This window comes from Hirundo rustica, chromosome 4 (genome assembly GCF_015227805.2).
Source record: "Hirundo rustica isolate bHirRus1 chromosome 4, bHirRus1.pri.v3, whole genome shotgun sequence".
Lineage (NCBI taxonomy): Eukaryota > Metazoa > Chordata > Aves > Passeriformes > Hirundinidae > Hirundo > Hirundo rustica.
In genome coordinates this window covers 12,541,885-12,562,419 of record NC_053453.1, presented here as the reverse complement: position 1 = coordinate 12,562,419, position 20,535 = coordinate 12,541,885, and the positions used below count along the sequence as shown (strand labels likewise).

Sequence of the window (20,535 nt, the reverse complement as noted above, 5' to 3'; positions counted from 1 at the left end):
CTTCCCTGTCAGGTTATATGGATTTAGGCTGTGTCGAAGTGACCTTGGGAGGAACACCAGCCTGAAGCACTGATTCTCCAACATAACCACTGAATTGAAAACTTTATGTTTAGAAACTGGCCTTTTTTTAAGGATTCTTGCTCAGCTCCAGCCTAAATTTCAGATTTGCTCAGTAGTCATCCACAGAAGATGCAAGTTCTAAACACCACTAACAACTGCTTCCAAAGTATTTCATTTCATCTCCCACATGTGCTACACAAATGTGGACTTACTGAGACTTATTTCAGCTATTATATTAGGGATATTTTTTCTGAAACATGGTCTTTGTGTACACAGAGCAATCTGTCCCAGGAGATTCCATGGTTTCAAAAGCCAGGAAGAAAAGTATTTCACTCTGTTGGGAAGCATATGCCTTGATATGACTCTTTAAAACATACCTACTGTCCCAAATAAAGATTTTTTCACAAGTCCAGTGAACCAGTAATACTACAACTTTTGTACACATATGTGCTATATACTGAATTCAGTAGCAGTAATGATAATTTCACCATATTACTATGCTTAGTCAAAACAGTGATAAATATCAGGCCATTAAAAGAAAAACAAACAAACAAGACCGTACACAAATTTGTATAGATAACCAAAAATCAGTGGGGTTTTTTTTGTTTTGTTTTGTTTTGCTTCTCTTTATCTAATTCCATTCAGGTTGGTTTTGGTCTATAGATTTACAATATATATCTAAATATCTGAAATACCGTTCAGATAAGCTATGATGATTGTGCGTGCACACGCATATTTAAAAAAAAAAACCATGACTGCTAAAAATAAGCCATGCTTGATTCACGTCTTATTTACATATTTAAAATTTCACCCAACTCCAACTACAGAAGGAGTTTATCACTTTAGCTTTCATAACCCAGCATGCTGTTGTCACATTTGTCCCTCTAATACAGTGTGCACTGCTTATGCATAATGCAACTTCAGCTGTAATTTGAACCTATGGTTATGAATTTTCAGAGCTTGACTGGAGCAGACGCTCCACAGACCTGGCTTTAAGCAGTTTTGTGATGAATACATGTAAGTTATGTGCACTTTATATGTGTAAGCTAGGCTCCACTTGTCCACAAAAATCAGATTTGTTACCTGGCGAGCAACAAGACAATAATTATACACTCAAGAGAGACACCGATTATTTTTTCCTGAGTTGCACAAGCCTGGGCACTTGGTGATATTCCAGATATTAAACACCTGAACTACCAAAACATTTTACTATTTGTACATTTTAGCAAACAATGTTTAGTGTTCATTTCCTACAAGTTACAGAGTTCTCTTATTAATTAGTATTCATTAGCTAATGATTCTCTCGCTTCTCATGCTGGTTAGTCCGCATGCTCAAACTTTCTCTTCTTTCGGGTCTGGAGGTTTCTTGGGTCCATGGTCACCATCTGCCCCCGCAGGAATTACCTTTTACCCAGTCGGAGCTGATTTGGCACGGTTGGCTTTTAAAGTTTTTTGCTTATCTCGGGTGTTCTACCAACTGTCCTTGAGGCCCGGGAATTCTGCATCTTTTGTGTCCACTACCAGCAGTACACCCTCCTTCCCAAGCCTTGTTAAACTCCCCCGAGGTCTGGGGTCATAGAAACATTTCCAGCCCTAGACCTTCACACGGCAATTCTACCAAGTAACTCGTCTTTCTAACACCTGGTCACCACCCAGCGCTTTCTAGCCTTTCTCTGTCACACGGATTAATTCTCCCTTCTTGTTGTTTGGATTTCAAAGTATAAAAAGATCAAAGAACATCCCATCTTATGAAAAGTTTACATGTTTCGCATTTTGCAACACCCTCACGCCTGTCCCTGTGGGCGAAAAGCCTCAGCACCGAGGCTCCCGCAGGGGCAGAGTGCTCCGACGGCTCTCTCTGGGGGATAACACAGGATATCCCGTGGGATACCCGGCTGGGTAAGCGGCAGAGTGCCCCACCGCCTCTCCCTGGGGGATAACACAGTATACCCGGCTGGGTAAGCGGCAGAGTGCCCCAGCGCCTCTCCCTGGGGGATAACACAGGATATCCCGTGGGATATCCGGCTGGGTAAGCGGCAGAGTGCCCCAGCGCCTCTCTCGGGGGGATAACACAGGCTATCCCGTGGGATACCCGGCTGGGTAAGCGGCAGAGTGCCCCAGCGCCTCTCCCTGAGGGATAACACAGTACACCCGGCTGGGTAAGCGGAGGGTGCCCCAGTGACTCCCTGGGGGATAACACAGTACACCCGGCTGGGTGAGCGGAGGGTGCCCCAGGGACTCTCCCTGGGGCTAACACCCGGTTTTCCCCTCACGGCGGATTCCCCGCCCCAGGTGGACCCGCCGTGGCCACAGCGCATGCGCGCGGGCCGGTGGGGGCGGGTGGCGGCGCGCGCGCGGCAGTGGCGGCGGGAGCGAGTGAGGAGCCGGTGAGAGGAGCCGGGGCGGGCGGGAAGGAGCGCGGTGAGCAGCAGAATGGGCAGACCTACTTCTGCTCCGCTTTCCTGGTGGGAATTGGTGCGGGAGCGAGACCTGCCGGGGGCTGAGCCGCCCTCTGGGCCGGGAGCACCCTCAGCCTCGCACACGCGTGGCGGAAGGAGTCCTTGAGCCGCGCTCGATGGAGGCCGGGGGTCGTCATTCCCCCTCAGCCAAGGCACGTCCGTGCCGGCCAGGGGGCTTGTAGGGTCTGAGGGGACGCAGAACCGTGCTAGTCTCTTAAATTCAGTCATTTTTGTATGTTGTCTTTTATGCTGGAGTGTGGAAAGGCTACCAAGTGTAGGCATTTTAGGACCAGTGAGTTGGGAGAAGTCCTAGTAAATAATGAAGTCCTGCCATGAAGTTTGACTTGTGCTCTTACAGCCTTACTCAGTCTCAGCTGAAAAGTGCTTTTTGCACCTTCCTGGTCTGGCTGGAGTCACACGTACAACCTTCCTTGGGCTGGAACCTCCTGAATTCAAGCTTTGGCCTATACTTTTCTTTGTGTTATCACTGTGTTATCATTGCCCTTTAATCTAAATTAATTGTTTTGTGAACACGTTGCTCTGAGCATCCTTTCTCTTGTGAGCTCGTGAATGGGGTCTCGTTGGAGCTTAAGACACGTATAGCCAGTAGAGATGTAGGTTTTCGTCCAGGAGCTGAAATGCGTTCGGTGGAAGTTGCCATTGGCGGGGCTGTGTGAGGAGCAGACAGGGCGGGCAGATACGGGGCGATCTGCAGGCGATTTGTGCTTCCCCGGAGGGAAGTTTGCCTGGGAGTGGCCTTGAAAAACTGAAGTACTTTATGGCTTTAGATGCTTTTAGAACACATTTAACATTCAAGCCCTGTTTTCATGCAGCCAGTGGAGCAAAAGGGCTGTACTTTTTTTTTTTTTTTTAAAACACGATTTTTACATCCTTTTCTAGAATTTTTTCCCCACTTGTTTGTCTTTGCTTTTAGAGGCCTCTGTCATATTTTTTTCTTTTCGTTCTTGATATACTTAGCTAATTTTTTAGAGATCAACCTTAATCAAGCTATTTGGGGTTTTGTGTCTTCATTCCATTTTGAATAGATATCTGAATATATATGGTGGAGAGATGCTCAGACTCGTTCAAAGCCGGTAAAAAGGGCAAATGATTCTCTGTATAGGAAATAATTTATTTGATACATATGATTATGGGGTTTCTTTTGCCACTGATAGCAGCATTACTTTGATTTCCATACTAATTGGAAATATGTGATTGATTTATAAATAAACTTATTTTTCAAGTTACTTCGGGCTTAGTTTCTTGATAATCTGACTGTAGTCCTTGTTATGTGTGATGTGATTACTTTCAAGTAGGTGTAATACAAATACTGAATTACTTATACCATCAGGGACATCCATTTTTTTCCTCATTAATTCCACTTATTTTTCTGTTGATGATTCTACAATCCAAACTTTTACCTCAGAAAACACTGAAGGTTGTAGAAATAAAAGAAAAAGTATTTTCTTAAATCTATTTATGGAAATACTTATTAGAGATTGGTCCCAAAAGGAACTCTATTTTTAGGTATTTCCATAAATACATGTATGTTTACACATCTCCTTGTACTCCAGTAGCTCTCCTGTTAGTGCGATCCACTACTGCATTTTTGCTTCTGAACAGTTTGTTTTCCCTTTACCTTGATATTTCTCCTTTCCTTCTGCTAACCTAATCTTTTTTTCTTGTGCTGTTGTCCTTACAACCAGCATAATGTATTTGTATGTAGATACTTACATTTAAAATAGTTGGGAGTGCTTTGTTTTTTACCTTAGTCTTGATAACATACAGATAATCCTGACAGTTGATGAGATATCTTTATTGCCTTACTGAAATTTATGAACTTTTTTTTTGATTGTGGTGTTGTGTTTGATAAAGTCAGAATTCAGCTGTTGAGGTTATTTCAGTTGTCTCTCTGCATGTTGTCTGTATCACAACAGGTAAAAGTACCATCTTCCCAGCAGTTGTAGAAGTGCAGACAAAGAATATTTTTGACTGAGGTGTTTTTCTGTATTCTGTCACTAAAATTCAGCCATCCCAGTGTTACAGCAATCAAGGCCTTTGTTTGTCCTTATCTAGTCCTTGTCTAAAAGGTAGATTGTCATTAATATTACGATCTTATGTAACTGGTTTGGACTCCTACAATTTTTAAGGAGTATTTCCAGTTTTGGCCATTGTCACGGGTTAGTACAGTTTGGTTTTTTAGTTATAGAAGAATGTAGAATAATTCTCCTGGTCAAGACCTGGGAATTTCTTTGGAAGAGATAGGGACCTATCAGAGAGTTAGTTAGAATACTGGCATCTGTTCTAACCACTGAAATTGTTGGCTACGACTTTGGGAAGTACCATATAAAACCCCTTGATTTCCTGTAGGTGGGTCCTTTTTCTTCTTTCCTTTGGCCAGACAGAGACAGGTAACATCGAGCTGGGCCTGCTGCTCCCCTGTTTTGGGAGCTGGCCTGAGGCCTGGCCGGATTCCATCGGCTCCCAGGTGAAGGGGAGGGAGAAGGAGAGTTGCTGTTTTGCAACAGCTGCTTTCTTCAGACTTCTCTGGAGCAGGGAGAGATCTCTGCTGGGCCCTTGATAAGAGCTATGGGCACCATTTGGGCCGAAGCCACCCCGATTTACACCGAGGGATGGCTGAGAAGGCATTTATGATCCTGCCTGGTTTTTTGTGATTCCAGACTGCCCGGGTGCTCTGATCTCTGATGTTTCTGTGAGTTCTTCCTCTCTCACTAGTGCGGCCTTAGCCTTGAACATCTAACACCACAAGCTACAGAGAGAGAGAGACAAAAACTCTGAGCAAATTTAACTCTTTCTTAGCAACATGAAGCTTCCAGAGCTTAGCCTTTCTCTGAGAGAGTAAGAAAGGACAGAGTGAACGTAAAGAACAACAGCATGAAGTCAGTAAAGCAAGAGTGAAAAGATTATTAGGACAGAGGGTTGAAGAGTTGGTTGTTCCATTCTTACTTGAGCCATGGAAATGAACTCTATATTTAGATCATTCCTTTAAATCATGGGAAAGATACGCATTTGGGGAGATGATAATTTTAATTTGTGTGTGGATTTGAACAGAAGTGTTTGTGATGAACTAAGTAATATCCTATAAGATGCTTGAACAGAGATAAAGATGAGAAGCTCTCTGCTCCAGTGAAGAAGTGAGAAGATATCTCTGTACCTTAAGATGAGGAATCCTTTGCTTTAGAGTTATTCATCTTTAAAAGGTGACACCCCAGCAAAAGTCTAAGACCCATGACCCATAAGCAGCTTGGGAAACTGCTCCCAGGAGGGTCACAAAGGCAGGTTTCTCCGGGCAGTTGTTTTTGTGACAGTTTAAAACCCACAAGAGAACTGTTCTAAGTTGTCAGTGGGATCCATGACTCTAAGAGAGACTCTTCCCCTAATGAATTGCTGAAAGACTATTGTCAGATAGTGAAACTGACTGAAAATTACAAGTTTTGTCTCTTTATGTTGTTTTGTAAGAAAGTGAACAGTTTGTCAGGGGAGGGAAGAATGTTTTTGAAGTTTCATTCCATTTTAGTTTTTTTCCCAACTTTCTTTTTTTTTCTATTCTTTTAGTGTATGTTAATAAAACTATTTGTTAATTTTAAGGTTGAACCTGCTTTGTTTTTCTCCTAGTCTCTCACCCACAGAAAGAATAAGTACAAGACCAAAATTTAGTGAACATGAAACCACTACAACTGAATTTTCTTTATATGCCTCTGCTCCTTTCAAGATGGGGCTAGCGTTCCTGTTAGCAGCCAGAGATCTATTACTTATCATGCTTATCTTTCCCTATGTCCTACCTCTTTCCTGTTATCTGTAAATCCTTGTTTATTGACTGTTCAGGGAGATGACTGATCTGTGACTAATCTACTTTACTCATTTTTATTCTCTTGCTACTTTTAAATGTATATAAAACTAGAATTGGATGTGTAATTCTCAGTTAACTAGACTATGATAATTCTTTCTTGTATTGATTTGCTCATATCCTATGTACCTTTCCATTTTGATTTGCTTTTTTGGATTTTGTCTGGTGTGGAAATCTCTGTCTAATGCCTTACGTAGTTATATCCAATTTTGTCATAGTCTTTGAAGTCTGTCATAGTCATAAGTCTGTCGTATCATCTTATCTTGAGCTGGAATGTCTGTTTAGATTTTCTGTCAATTGCCTTTCCTTTTGTGTATGGAAGCAAATTATAATGAAAACTTTCTGTTTTCCAGATCACTTTGTTATCTCTGCACCTCCAAAGGGACATTCATGTTTAGGTGACTGACTACAGGAATATCAAAATGCCTAATCTTGCACATCCAGCATACCCATCAGCTGAGCTGCTTCACTTGGAAAGTTTGGTGCCTTGTCGGGAGTCCCAGGTGTCCATGTTGCTGTCCATATTTGGCGAGGTAGTGCTCTTTGTATCCTGTGTTTGAATAGAATAAAGGCATGCCGCTGTCTTGGGGGAGAACAGAAATTTAAGGGTGTTCTTGTGATGTTACCATGAACAATAGAAATTTAAGGGTGCTCTTGTGATGTTACTATGAACATGCTTTGGTTGCCTCTTTGTTGGAGTTTTATTTTTTGTTACCATCTTTATCATTAGTATTTGGCAGGAGGTTCTGGTGTGTTGGAAGGTTGAAAGATGTCTTGCAACTGGAAGGACCTAAACAAATATAGAGCTATTTGTGTTTTGTCTCTCTGAAGCCTGATTTTGCCACAGCTCTATTGTGTCTTTGCCAGTTAGTACCAGGGAGTAAGTCTCTTCCTCCTGGACCTAAAGTTGTGGGGTAATTTTTTTTCAGTGTCAGTGTAGAAAGTCTTGTTTGTTTTTGACCTGATAATCTAATATCTGAGTGCCTGAATTCTGAGTGCATTAAATTGATCTTATCTTTAGCAGTTTTGAGGCAAGTCAAAAGGGGGAGAAATCACTGACTTGTTCATTGATTCTATTGCTGCTTCACAAAGCTGTGGTAAAAAGTAATGGGGATTTTTATCTGCCAACTTATAAGCAGTTTGCTTGCAGAATGTCTGCTTACATTCAGTAACAAACTGGAAATTAGTATCTATTTTCTGCCATTAATTATGGATACTGATAATAATAACATCAAATGACAGTATTGAAGTTTTATGTGTGTGTTACAAGCATAGCAGCAGCAACTCTTCCTAAAAATAGGTGCTTCAATTTTTGATCAATGTACAGGTGCTCAAACCTGCATGTCTTGCACAAGACTGTTTCATCTTGGATGAAATGACTGTTGTTTTTCATAGAAAGTGTCAATTTTATACAACTTAGAAATGAAAACACAAACCTGTGTTTTCATCTTCACCTATGTGAAAACCTGTTCAGAATGGAAAAAAAAGAATAATTCAGTTATTTTTCCTGCATCTTAAAAAAATTACATGAAATCAACAGCATCAGGACAATTAAATAAATAGATACATTAAATATTACTTTGTGAAAGAAGAGCAAGCTTTACCATCTCCTTCTTCACACTATTTAATTATTTTCTGTTTGGTGCTAATGAAAAGCATTTTGTAGTGTTTGCAGAAACTAGGGGAATGTATGGCTTGCAATTTGTGCTTGCCAAGATTTTGTTTCACTTAGTTAACTAATTTGAATTAAGAGCCCACTGCTTTTCTGTGTTTGTGTGTTTTTTGTTGTTTGTTACAGCCGTTTCACTGGCAGTTCTGTGATACTTGATTCTTGCCACTTACCCTCCTTGCATTTCAGCAAAGTTGTAACATAAAACTTACCTTGTTGATTCCATAATAATTGGTGTATTTCATATTTAATGCCTCAATTTAGGAGATAACTTTTCTTTGAGGAGGAAGGTTCATTGTTAAATTTTTTATCTGTTGAATGAAAAGAGAAAGAATTGAAACAGCAACGACTTCTTTTTTTTTTCCCCCTTAGCGTCAGCACTTTAGTTTTCCATCCATCTTTATCTATGGACATACATCTAGTGGAAAGACTTACGTGATGCAAACTCTTCTAACTACCTTGCAGGTAAGAATGGTCACAAAGGATATTGAATTTACAATTTATAACCATAGTTCCTCAAAATAAGCTCTACTTTCTCAAAATGGTTTGTTTTCTCAACCATTTCTGCCTTCCATTTTCTTCTTCTCTGCTTACTGTGTCATGAATGCATCACTCTACTCACTAGGGCACTTAGGATAAAATGAAATTGTGCATACTGAAATATGATATAAATCATAACAGCTTTTTAAAGAAAGTTTAAAAAAGATAAAAAAGACAAATATCATTCATCTTGTCTCCATGACTTAGCCTGAAGTAGCTCCATTGACTAGTTGTTTTAATTTTTTCCAAAGCATGTTTTAAAGTCCTCCTAAGTTGAAGGGTGTCATTACAGAAATTTCCTTCTAGATCTGTTAATATCTCTGTTTTTGTCAGTCATGAAATTCAGGGATTTAAATCCAATGACAGGTGTCCACTTTGTGCCTAAACCATACATTTCCACTTGTGTGTTTCTATAGCCCTGACACTTTCAGCTTGTCCAGAGTAGATTTATCACTTACCTGCAGGATCTGCAGGTTTTATGCAGGAACCCCCTTCATTAAAAATTCTGCAGAGGGAGAAGGGTAGAAGGCAGGGGTTTATGATCCTCTTCTGGGGAGCAGCTGGTTTTAGCAGCAGCTCTCTACAGAATTTCCTTGTGCCACGTGTGGGTGTCTCCCGTGTACTGTGGTAGTGTGAATCACATCTGGGGCACCCAGCTTTCCTTCTGCTGTGGGGGTGCAGAACTTTGAATAGCTGCTTTTTGGTGATGTAGCCCTTTCCTTTTAATGATGTTCAAAATCCTAGAAAAGCTTTTTATGACATGCTGTGTGAGTGGATTGCTGGCATGTACCCACACACTTCCCCACATCTGCTGAATCATATTGTATTTTAAGTAGGAAGACTGGAATGAAGTACTTTTTTTTTTTTTTTTTTTTTTTTTTTTTTTTTTTTTTTTTTTTTGCTATAGACAGTCATGTTCCTGCATCCCAGTGACTAATGTTTTCCAGATGTTTTAATGTTCAGTGTGAAAAAGAATATCTCTTACCAGAGATTATGGAGCTGTGCAGATAAGCTGTGTCTTAAAAACAGGGTTGCTAGAAAATTCTCTTTTCCTTAGGTAGGTTTGACTGCTGGTACTATTTTATAGGTTATAGTGCCTTCTATTTAAAGACAAATTACTGTAGTTTTTCAATATTACTAAATTAATACCTATAATGTATCTCATACTCTGGTTTTTTGCTCACTCTTTGCTCTGGAAAGATCTGGTTTTCTGAAAATGTTCTGCACAATCATGCTGATCGCATGCGTGTGATATAGAAGCTTACACTTTATCATTTGTGTGTATTGAATGCTAAAAACATTCACAGTAATTCTGGGGAGTGTGCTGGGGAGATTAGTTTCTTTGTAATGTAAGTTTAAGATATCTGTGTTTTCTAGACACTGTAATTTGTAATAAACCATTTTATGATGTCTTACAGTTGTCTAAATTTCTTTGAACTAAATGTTGTTTGGGTTTTTTTTTTTTTGTATATTGCTCACAAGTTTTCAACATAGTTAAAGGATACATTGTGCTTAAGTTTTTAAACATAATTAGAAAGTATAATTCCATTTGAAGATTCATCAGCTCTCTCTTCAGTTTGTGATACATAATATTTTGACTAGGTACATGATTGATCCTTTTTTTAACAAGTGTTTTTTGTTCTTGCTCTATATTCTGTTGGCAGGGTATGGTTTCTTTCATTCTCTCATATAGAGGAGAAAACTCTTTCTGGAGTATTTACACTGAAAAAGCCAAATGCAGTTGTATAATTTTTCTTGTTCTCTTCAGCTTCCTCATGTGTTTGTGAACTGTGTGGAACACTTTACATCGCGACTTCTTCTAGAAGAAATTCTCATCCAGTTGCAAAGCTGTTCTTCTGGCACAGAGCAGACCTCTCCTGTGCATTGTGATACTTTGAATGACTTTGTTCGTCTGTTTAAACAAACTTTGGCCAGTCAAGAGCTTCAAGATCAAACAGTATACATTGTAAGTAATTTCATTTTAATGTCCAGTCTCATTCTGCTAAGAGGCTGTAAGTAATGGCTATTGAAAATTTGTACGTGAAATGTGTGCCTTATAGAGCAGTTTGCACAAAAATTTCTCTGTAGACCTCATTCAGAACCTGTGGACAGATTCGTTCTGTTGGCTTGCAGGCTTTAGGTGAAATTCTCTATTTTTCCTGGTTTTAGAAATTTTTCTACACAAAACCAGTATAATATAACTAATAATGAACACAAATTATACCACACAGTTAAATTGGGGATGTAATAGTGTTACAAAGTCTTTAAATATAGGGAGCCTGTATTTTATTAGTAAGCCATATTTATCTGTTTCCTTGTGAAAATAGCATCACAAAGGAGAAAGCAGAGGTGGGGAATAGTGCAGAAGGGAATAGGGAGAATGCAAATAACAAGGCTTGGTTGGCTAGGACAGAACTTAAGGATAATATTAAGCAACTAAAATGCATAACTTTCTCTGTAAAAGTGCTTTTGAGATCTTACATCTTCAGCTACACTTGTGGCCCTTGGAGACAGGACCTGTAGTTTTAAAATTAAGCTGAAAAAAAAAGACTGCAGTGAAAAAATTGATGATATTCTCAAGTTTATGATTTGGTCAAATTCCTGCAGATTGCAGGGGAAATAATCAGAATTTAGGTTGCAGGAAAGATTAAATCAATGTAATACTAAAACACAAGGATTTGGTTTAGGTCTTTGGGGGTTTTTTACTGTGATGATCCTAACTACATAAATGAGTAAAAATTTGCAGACTATAACAGCATTTATTGTACTGAGAGAAGAACATGGAAACAAATTTCAGTCATACAAGAGGTCTGATGAAAGGACAACGTGAAAGCTGTAGTATTAGTGTTGTGTAAGTGTATATATATAGTGTGGACCTGCAGAATATTCAGACCAAAATTTTAGGTCAGCAGTAGGAATTGTGGGGTTTTTTTAGAGAGTTGAAATTGATTATTTAAGAAAACAAGAACGTGGTTAAGATTGATTGCTGTGAGAAACACACAGAGTGATTACCCAGGGTCATTAAGCTCTCAGTGTGCCCATACTGCTTTGGGGTTTTTTTGCAGTCAAACAAGAGGTTCATAATTATACTGAACATTCTTCATTCTGTTCCATAGGCTATAGTTAAGTATGCTTTATTCCCATTTAAAAATACTTTGTCACTGAGTTAAATAACTTCGTATCATGTTTAGTGGAAACAGTACTATCTCATAGATTCTTATAGGTCGCAAGGTTAATAAATTTGATGTGCTTCTTAGAAGTGGAATGAAGAAAATCATGTACTAACACTTAAAACAGATAAAAATATATAAATAGACAAGTAGTTTAGCTTACTGTCACAAAAGTGATATTGACATTCTTCAGCAATTCCATAAGCATAAAATTTATCTCTCTAATAACTTTCAGTGTATTTCGCATAATACTTCTTACGGTAAAATCTTACTTTCAGATTAGCGTTTGGATTAAAAACTACTCTACATCAGTAAAGAATTCTTCATGTATTCTATGCAAATTGGCATCACTCAGAAAATTAGAAAGTTCTTGAACAATGGTTGTAGAAAATAAGGCATTAAATAACTACAAAGGTTCAATTGTATCATGGAAATAGTTGTTGCCTCAGAAAAATTAAGTATTAAATTAGTATTTCAGTTACATTCTGCATGGGAAGAGACAGGAATGGGAGAAATCAATTCATGTTTATTAACCTATGTCATCTGGATTTATCATAGTGTGGTTTAAATTGAGACTGATGGAAGACCAGTATGCTGGTAACATAAACTGGCAATGCTAACTTATTCTATTTAATTTCAGTAGTAAATAATGTAATATTTCAGCTCAATTAACTCAAATTAAATTAAGATAAATGTTTACTTTCAAGCAAAGAATTCTAAATGTTTCTCTTAACCCTAGTATGGGTGCTGAATGCTTGTGATTTCTTATGAAAAATTAATTTACTCATTTTAACTACCTGAAAATTTGCAGTAGATATAACTTGTATTCATTCATGCATTTACAATATTTAGAACTTTACAGAGTATCAAGCTACCTTTTTTATGTAAGTGAGCAGTCAGTTTTAGAAAGTATAAGCTTTTTTAAAAAATTGAAGAATGAAAAGTCTGTATGGACACCAAAGAATAAGGCATAGATATATAAACCTGGAGGAAGGCTATTTCTCTGAACCACTTGACATTTTCCACAAAACAGGGTCACAGTGTATTTTTTCTGCTGTAAGTAGGAAATGTAGTTTCCCATTTAACTAAAAAGTGTGATCTGCTTAGGTCAAGACCTTAAAGCTTTGTGTTTGGTACCTGCATGTCACTAAGTCCAATAAGCAGTATTTTATTAGTAAAAATACAAAGCCTCTCTTTAGTCTGTAGTGTAAAGCAGTCTTCATTCCTAAAGTCACTTATTACATGGACAAATGCAGATACCAATATAAAATCATATGTTGTAGTTTTAAATAAATTCCCAAGAAATGTGAGATAATGATGCAGAGATATTCTTTCAGGTTTGAGTGATGGGATTCTAAAATAATGTTTTCAGAAAATGTTTGGTTGTACACATAAAATTCTTTTCCTCATTGTGGGCAACGGGAATGATAGTTGTCCTAAGATTTTGGTGGAGAGAAGATACATAGTAAGTTAAAAAATATAATTTTCTAGGGACTTATATTTTTTTATCTCAACAGCAATAATTCAAAAGAAGTAATGAACTTCAGAATTTAGATTTATGTTGCGAGTAGTAAATAAGCTACAAAAGAAATGTGTTTCTATTATCTTCTTTCATTCTTGTCAAGATTTTAGGTGTGCTGGGAATACACATTTTTTAACAAAGGATTATCCTGCATGTCTTCATGCTTCTGTTTTAATTCTTCAGACTCTAAAATGTTATTTGCTTAAGATATTTCTTGTTTAAGCTGTACATATACTACATGTCTGTTACTGCTATGTGAGGTTTGCATACAATGTATCCTGTAAGTTCCTGTGTTGCAAACTATGACAAGAAAAGTTTCTCTCAAAATTCAGTTCAGTGAATTCTAGATAATAGCTAATTTTTTTAAAATACCAGCTCTTGTTTCTGAAAAATAATTTCATAGTAGGAAAAGATAACTCTTCTGGAGTAAGCTTGTAGTTACAGTGCTACTGTACTACATGTAAATGTGAAAGATAAGAAGAATTTTGGGAAAAAAATGGAGGTTTCAGTGGTTGTTAAGGATATCATGACTTCATTGTGTTATTCCTGACTGGACTTGAATAATAATTCTTCCTGCCGTAAGGCATGAGAATGTTGCTTGTCTAGGGATTGTGTGCTTTTTTAGATGCAGGCCTGCTTGGGCTTCCTGGAAGCACATTTGGAGCAATAATCTCTCCAGTTTCCAGCAGCTAAGAATTAATTTTAAATCCATGTGGGAGTGGGAGTTGACTTTGTCTATGTAATATAATTGTTTTGTTAAAAGGTTCTGGATAGAGCAGAGCAGCTGAGGGAAATGGAAGCCAACATCCTACCAGCATTTCTTAGGCTTCAAGAGTTGGTAAGTGTCTGGAAAGAAATGATCAATCGTGTCCTGCCAGCTGAAAGTAACTGAACATGTTGTAGCTGTACATCCAGGCTCACAGATCAAGATAAGTGATTATTTAGATGAGAGAAGTTGCAAAATTAAGCCTCACTCCACCAACACAGTGATCAAAACTAGAAACCAAACTAGAATTCAAGTATTGTGAGATTTGTTTTGGACCCTTTATTTATATTTTTTCCAGTTGTGGTTAATGGTATCTTATTTACAATATCTGATGTTGTAGATTCTTGGGAGGCTTGTGTCAGATATATAGCTGTCTTTTCTAGATTATTTGTCCTTTTAAGAATGAGATTTTTAGGAGGCTACCAGCTGTTTAATTTCGCTGGAGCTGCACAGCTCAGCAGCTGTGAATGTGCTTTGACTTGCTAGAGAGTTTTCTCACACTTCTCCTGGAACTGTGCTGCAGTAAGTTTCTGATTGGAGTAAACCACAGTGTGCTTTCCTTTCTCACTTGTGAAGCATCAAAGCTTTTGCCTTGAAATAAGCAAAAATGGTACATTCTCTGAAAAGAAGCTGAAGACAAAACCAGAAGTTGCTGGTACTTTGAAATGTCTGAACATGTAAATAGCTGAAATTATACTTGTTACATCAAAGCTTTTGTGTGGTGCTCTTAATCTTCTGGTCACATTGATTTCTCTACTGAATGAAGTTTGATTCACAGCTGTGTTCTTAATCCTGGCAGCTGGTGCATTTTCTGTCTCTTTTATCTGTTCTGCCCATGTTCTGGACTAGACTGCTCCTGCAGCAGAAACAACCTGTTCTGTGGAGAAGGGAGGCAAACATGGGTCTGTAATTGCTATTCAGGGGTCAAAACCGCATAGGCTGAGACTTATATATGCCAGAGGAACACTCCCAAATTCAAAATTAACCTCCAAACAAATCTCTTGTCTTGAATGCTGGTATTCCGGTTGCTTAAATTCTGGATTCTGGACTGAGGCTTTCTAAAAGAGTTGTGCAGCCAATGCAGAGCATTGCTGTAGGAGCAAATCTCTTGCATCTCTTTGCTGGAGTGAAAGGAGACCAGAAACACCACTAGTAGTAGTGAAGGATATCATGGGACGGGTGGGTCGCTGCTGCAGAATAGGTCATGGATGTTTGATTTCCCTGAGGATTGTGGTGGCAAGTACTGAAGTTCTTCATACTGGATGTTCAGTCAGGAAGTGAACTGAACATATCTTAGTACTTCTGTCAGCTGAAGCATTAGGAGGTCTGGGAGAGGAAATCAAATGAAAGAAATGCAGAAAGATACTTTCTTGTTAAAAGGGAAAAAAATATTTATGGTCCATAAAAATGAAGAAGAAACAGTAAAGAATATGGGTGGGTGCCACTTCACCAAGAAGAGGGAAAAGGAAGTAAAAAAAGATGATTTTCACTACATTTCAGGGAAGGGAATGGCATTTAAATGTCTTTCAAGTCATTCACAAAAGCATTCACTTTCTCAAAGAACCACATTTAAAAGCCTCTTTTGTTAGGCAGAATTTTTAGTGTGGTTGCAAAAACCTTGCAAAGAGAGAGAATGACATATCTTCACAGATAGTTTTAGCTTCATATTAAGTAGCTGGTGTTTTGAAAGGTGACCAAAATAAAGCAATATTGTTTTTAATCAGAAACTTTTTGTTACTTATTGATCAAAACATCCAATCTGAGGCAGGTATTTGTCAATAAAAACTTGGTTACAAAAATATATTACTATGAACAGCTCCATTGCTGTAAAGTAGTAAAACAGTTGGGAGGGTGAACAGGTAATATTACATTTTTGGTTTGGTGTGTGTGTGTGTTTGTTTTTAAAGACCAGATTGCCTTTAAAATAAAGTACAAGATAGCTTGGTTCCAGAGGCACTGAGATTTCTTTCTGCTTTTTAACTTTTTCTGTTTGCTCTGAAAGTCTGTATTTAATTACTAAAGTAAAATGTTCTCTTAATTTTGGGGTGGAATCTACTTGTTACTGTGTAACAAAGCTTACCTTGTCAGTGAAATGGCAAGGGTTGGAGAGAAATATCATATAGTTATGAAGATTTGCAAATGTATGAGCTGCTTGATTAGGCCGGCTGAAGCTTTAATGCAAATTACTAGCATAGTAATAAACTGTAAATTTAATGATTTCTGTGAAGCAGAAAAGTCACAATAATAATTTTTCTCATTGATGCTCTAACATGCACTGTTTTTTGTTATTTCTCTGCCTGTCACTCTCTCATTCAGTTTTTTCTTTTCCCTGTGCAGACTGACAGAAATGTGACAGTTATTCTGCTCAGTGAAATAGTGTGGGAGCTGTTCCGTCCAAGTATCGGGTGCTTTGAGCCATTCACCATGTATTTTCCAGATTACAGCATAGGTAAACTAACTTTTTAATCTGCTTTTTGGGGATTGCATAACACTTTGTCACAGGACTTTCAAAAGTTTTTTCCAGGTTTATCAGTGTGTCTTTTACAGAACTCAGAATATGTAATAGCTACTGGAATGTAAAAGTCTGTATTCATAAAACCTGTAAAGATCTTGTCTTTTTCTGCTTGCCAGAATATCTCAAAGTAATGTTTTGATTCCATTACATTTGCTGGTTCGTCAAATCAGTGTAGGTTTTACTGGATTTTGTTGGGGTTTTTTAGTGATGGTTATTGTTGGTTTTTCCAGGAATGTGGTCGATTTATTAAGCTGGCTTAAAAGCAGCAAAATTTATTTTTGTTTAAACAGGACATCTGCAGAAGATCTTGTCTCAGAATCATCCCCCAGAATATTCTGCCGATTTCTATGCTGCATATATCAATATTTTGCTTGGTGTCTTCTACATGGTCTGTAGGGACCTGAAAGAACTTCGGCACCTGGTGAGATGAGCTTCTTTAGAGTTCCTGTTTTGTTTTGGGATGTCTTTTGCCAAATGAAAAAAATATTTATTGTTGAATGTGCACAGAATAAAAATCAGAGATTATAGAATGGTTTGGGTTGGAAGGGACCTCAAAGGTCTAGTTTCAGCTCCCCTGCCATGGGTAGGGACACCTTTCACTAGACCAGGCTGTTCAGAGCCTCATCCAGCCTGGCCTTCTGCACTTCCAGGGATGGGGCATCCACAGCTTCTCTGGCAGCCTGTTTCAGTATCCCACCACCTTCACAGTAAAAAAAGTCTTCCTTATATCTAGTGTAAATTCCCCCTCCTAAGAGTGTGTTAGCTTAAAATGTAGTTGCCCTAAAAATCCGTAACAAAGGTTGCAGTTATTTTGGTGGCTGTAAAGGGCTTCCAATGTTGTGTAGTTTTCTGGTAATAAATTGAAAGTATTTGGAAAAAGGAGTTTTAACCATATAATGTAACAGTAAACAGACTTAACAGAAGAAAATTAAGTTACTTGATGGTGACACTCACATAAGCTTAATAATAATCACAAACATTATCTTAATCCAATTATTATTTAATTAGTTGTACTGTGTACAAGGGAGTTTTACAAGTTTGATGTGATCAGTAAACAAATCAGTGCTTGAGAGATGATCTGAATGTTCTGCTTGTATTTCCTCAGGAACATGCTGCTAAGTTTCAGCTAAACTTGTGTCAACCATACAGGTTATACATGTAGATGAGATTGCTGGAGGCAGAAATAGAAACCAGGGTCATGGTTCTTGCAGATGTGTACTTGAGTGGCTCTGCTTATGAGAATTAGCTTAGAATTAGCTTCATTAGCTTTAGATGCACTATTTGCTTGTGCAACACTACAAAAATACGTGATTGAACCCTAAACTCTTCATGTGGTTGACAAGTCTCTTCCATAGAAGATAGTGACAGACACATACAACTGAATGCAAGCTTCTGAACTCCTTAGTGTCTAATACAGACTCTAAATGTGTATGCTGTTATGTGTGATTGTTAATAATACAATCTGGAATTTTATTATATTTATATATGGAACTTCCACTTTGAGTTTTGTATATTAGCACAGAGATTTATTAAAGTGCAGTAGGACACAAAGAATGAAATCTGAGTACTGGTATTTTACAAAATTCTGTGTGATACTGATTTGACCATTCTAGAGGAAAGTCTAGATTACAGTGTTGTCAAAAATCTCTTAATCTTTAGGAAAAAGGAGTTAATTTGCATATGGAATATGTTAGCATATTTTTTATATAAATAATTTTAAAAAATAAATTCTGCTTGCGTTTAAATGTGCAGAACTTCTCCTGGAATGGAAAGTTTTATCTGAAAATGAAGGGAGTAAGAAAAGTTCATGAAAATTTTTTATTGCATTTGTAATGATAAATTATTATGTTAAAAAAAAATGCAACTCCCGATTACAACAAACAGATCTTGCTGAGCTCAAAGCCAAGTAACATGTGTTTGATTACTTTTGTGTGTATTTTATGGTGTAGAAATGTTGCCGTGTTTGACAGTATAATGTTTGTAAGCAAGTAGCATAATTATTGACTGAAAAAAGTATTTGTTGGCTTTGCATAGGAATGAACTACCCTGCTATTTATACTCTGTAGGTAGATCAGATAGAGAGTATTTTAATGCATTCTATTTTTTGCTTTCTGTAGGCAGCGCTCAATTTTTCTAAATACTGTGAACCTGTGGTCAGAGGGGAAGGTAAGGCTGTGTCTTTAATCTGAGCAGGTGTATGAGAGAGCAGGTGCTGTTTAGTGGGTTTTGGTGAAGACTTTGCTCTGATCCTTGTGCTGTGGTGGCACAGTGGTATCCCAGGTCACAACAGCATTGCTTACTCCACTTGCAGCAGAAGCAGTACATCATATTTGGTGGTGGTGTTTTAGGAAACAAAGATGGAAATACATGAAAATTTACCTGCCTCCTATACATTTTTCTTCTCACTCAACCATCAGGACTTTGACAAAGTAATGGGAGAAGTTATTTCTTTGTCAAGGCTAAGAGAAGAAAGAAACCGAGAGGTGCTGTCAGACTGGCACAGATTATCTCAGAACAGTCATAGAGAAACAGCCTTGTGTGGCAGCATGTGCTTGCTGGATGGATGGTGATGGTGCATCATCCTAAAGCAGCATGCCAGAGTCAGGGTGTTAGACCGTGTCATGCCTGTGACTGCTCAGGTGTCAGGCATGAGTTTTAGTGTTGTATGAGTTAAATGTTAACAGAATTCTGGCTTGCTGCAGCAAATGAACGTGACACCCGCAAACTCTGGAAGAATATTGAACCTCATTTGAAGAAGGCAATGCAGACTGTTTATCTCCGGGAAATATCCAGGTAATTTGGAGGGCATAGGCACGTTTGCTTTGTTGAGGCTGCTGTTTTTAACAACCTTCCTCTCACTGTGTTTCACGGCTAGTGTTTCTTTTTTGCTAGATGTAATCTTTTTTCTTTAATGCACATTTCTTTCCTGCTATACACTGTTAGAAATAGCATATCTCAGGAGGAAATTTAAACGAAATGGTATTTGTAGCATATAATAGGTTCAATAAGTAAAGCAGTGACAGCAGGTTTTGTTCTCCTTTTCGCTGATGCTAGATCCATTTTCTGTAATCTATGAAACTACCAAGCATGGGAATCCATCAGCAGAATATACAGAGAGTGTTTAAAACGCTCTGCTGTGTTTGTTAGCTTGCCGGATACTCACTGTACCAAGGATGTGTGCAAGCCTCTAAATTCTTGAGACATTACAGATTTTGAGTATCTGTGTTTCTTAGCTTTGTTTGATAGAGCTTGGTTTGTTTTCCGACTTTGCTTTCTGATCCCTTATTTTCTTTTCCAAGGGCAATTTTTTTCTTACATGGAATTTCCATTTTTGACAGCTTTAAAAACTGGTGTCCTATTAATGGCTATTTTTCTTCGTGGTGTTTTAGATTCCTTGGCTTTTTTGGTAAGCTGCTAGACTCCTAGAAAAAAGGATGGTCATTCACAGTGGTAGTAGTTGGCTTAGGTTTAAAGTTCTCTCCACCTTTAAGATGAGTGATTCATGTTACACTATGTAAAGAGAGATCATTCAGTATTGGTTTCTTTATCTTAGTAAAAACACACTGATTTCTTTCCTTTGAATGTTATTCAAATTGAGGTTCTAATTATTCTAATTGATTCTAATTCTAATGTTATTCTAATTGAGGTTATAGAGTATTCTGGCCACAACCTGAATGTGTAGTGGAAGTCTTTGCTAATAGTGTTCTAGAGATGTGATCATTCCTTCAAGAAGAGAATTGATTTTGCTTTGGACAAGCTAGACTTCACTGTAAAATGAAGCATTTTTCTGTTTGGCTCAAATATTTATTTATGTTCAATATTGATCTTTATTACACAATCTACTCAAGATCTTCCTGACTTTTTATATTGTGTAATTGCCTACACTAATTAGGTTGTAATAAAAGATGATACAAAAGAACTTGTGAATTGTTTCCAAACAAGTAATTTCCTGCTACAGTTTTCTTT

At 37.8% G+C, this 20,535-nt stretch overlaps 1 protein-coding gene across 5 annotated transcripts in view; it reads left to right on the top strand.

Moving 5' to 3' along the window:
* Positions 1–2,393: 2,393 nt before the first annotated feature.
* Positions 2,394–20,535, top strand: part of ORC5 (origin recognition complex subunit 5) — a 66,515-nt gene continuing 48,373 nt past the window's right edge. For 2 of the 5 annotated variants that reach the window (XM_040062003.2, XM_040062004.2), the window contains exons 1-9: positions 2,398–2,447; positions 6,741–6,920; positions 8,429–8,521; positions 10,365–10,562; positions 14,052–14,126; positions 16,392–16,503; positions 16,860–16,990; positions 18,687–18,735; positions 19,272–19,362. In XM_040062003.2, coding sequence (XP_039917937.1) covers positions 6,810–6,920; positions 8,429–8,521; positions 10,365–10,562; positions 14,052–14,126; positions 16,392–16,503; positions 16,860–16,990; positions 18,687–18,735; positions 19,272–19,362 — 860 coding nt within the window. In that variant the 5' untranslated portion in view covers positions 2,398–2,447; positions 6,741–6,809. Of the gene's footprint in view, positions 2,482–6,740; positions 6,921–8,428; positions 8,522–10,364; positions 10,563–14,051; positions 14,127–16,391; positions 16,504–16,859; positions 16,991–18,686; positions 18,736–19,271; positions 19,363–20,535 lie in introns of all 5 variants that reach the window. The other 3 variants (XM_058420226.1, XM_058420227.1, XM_040062002.2) reach the window with 2 other exon arrangements.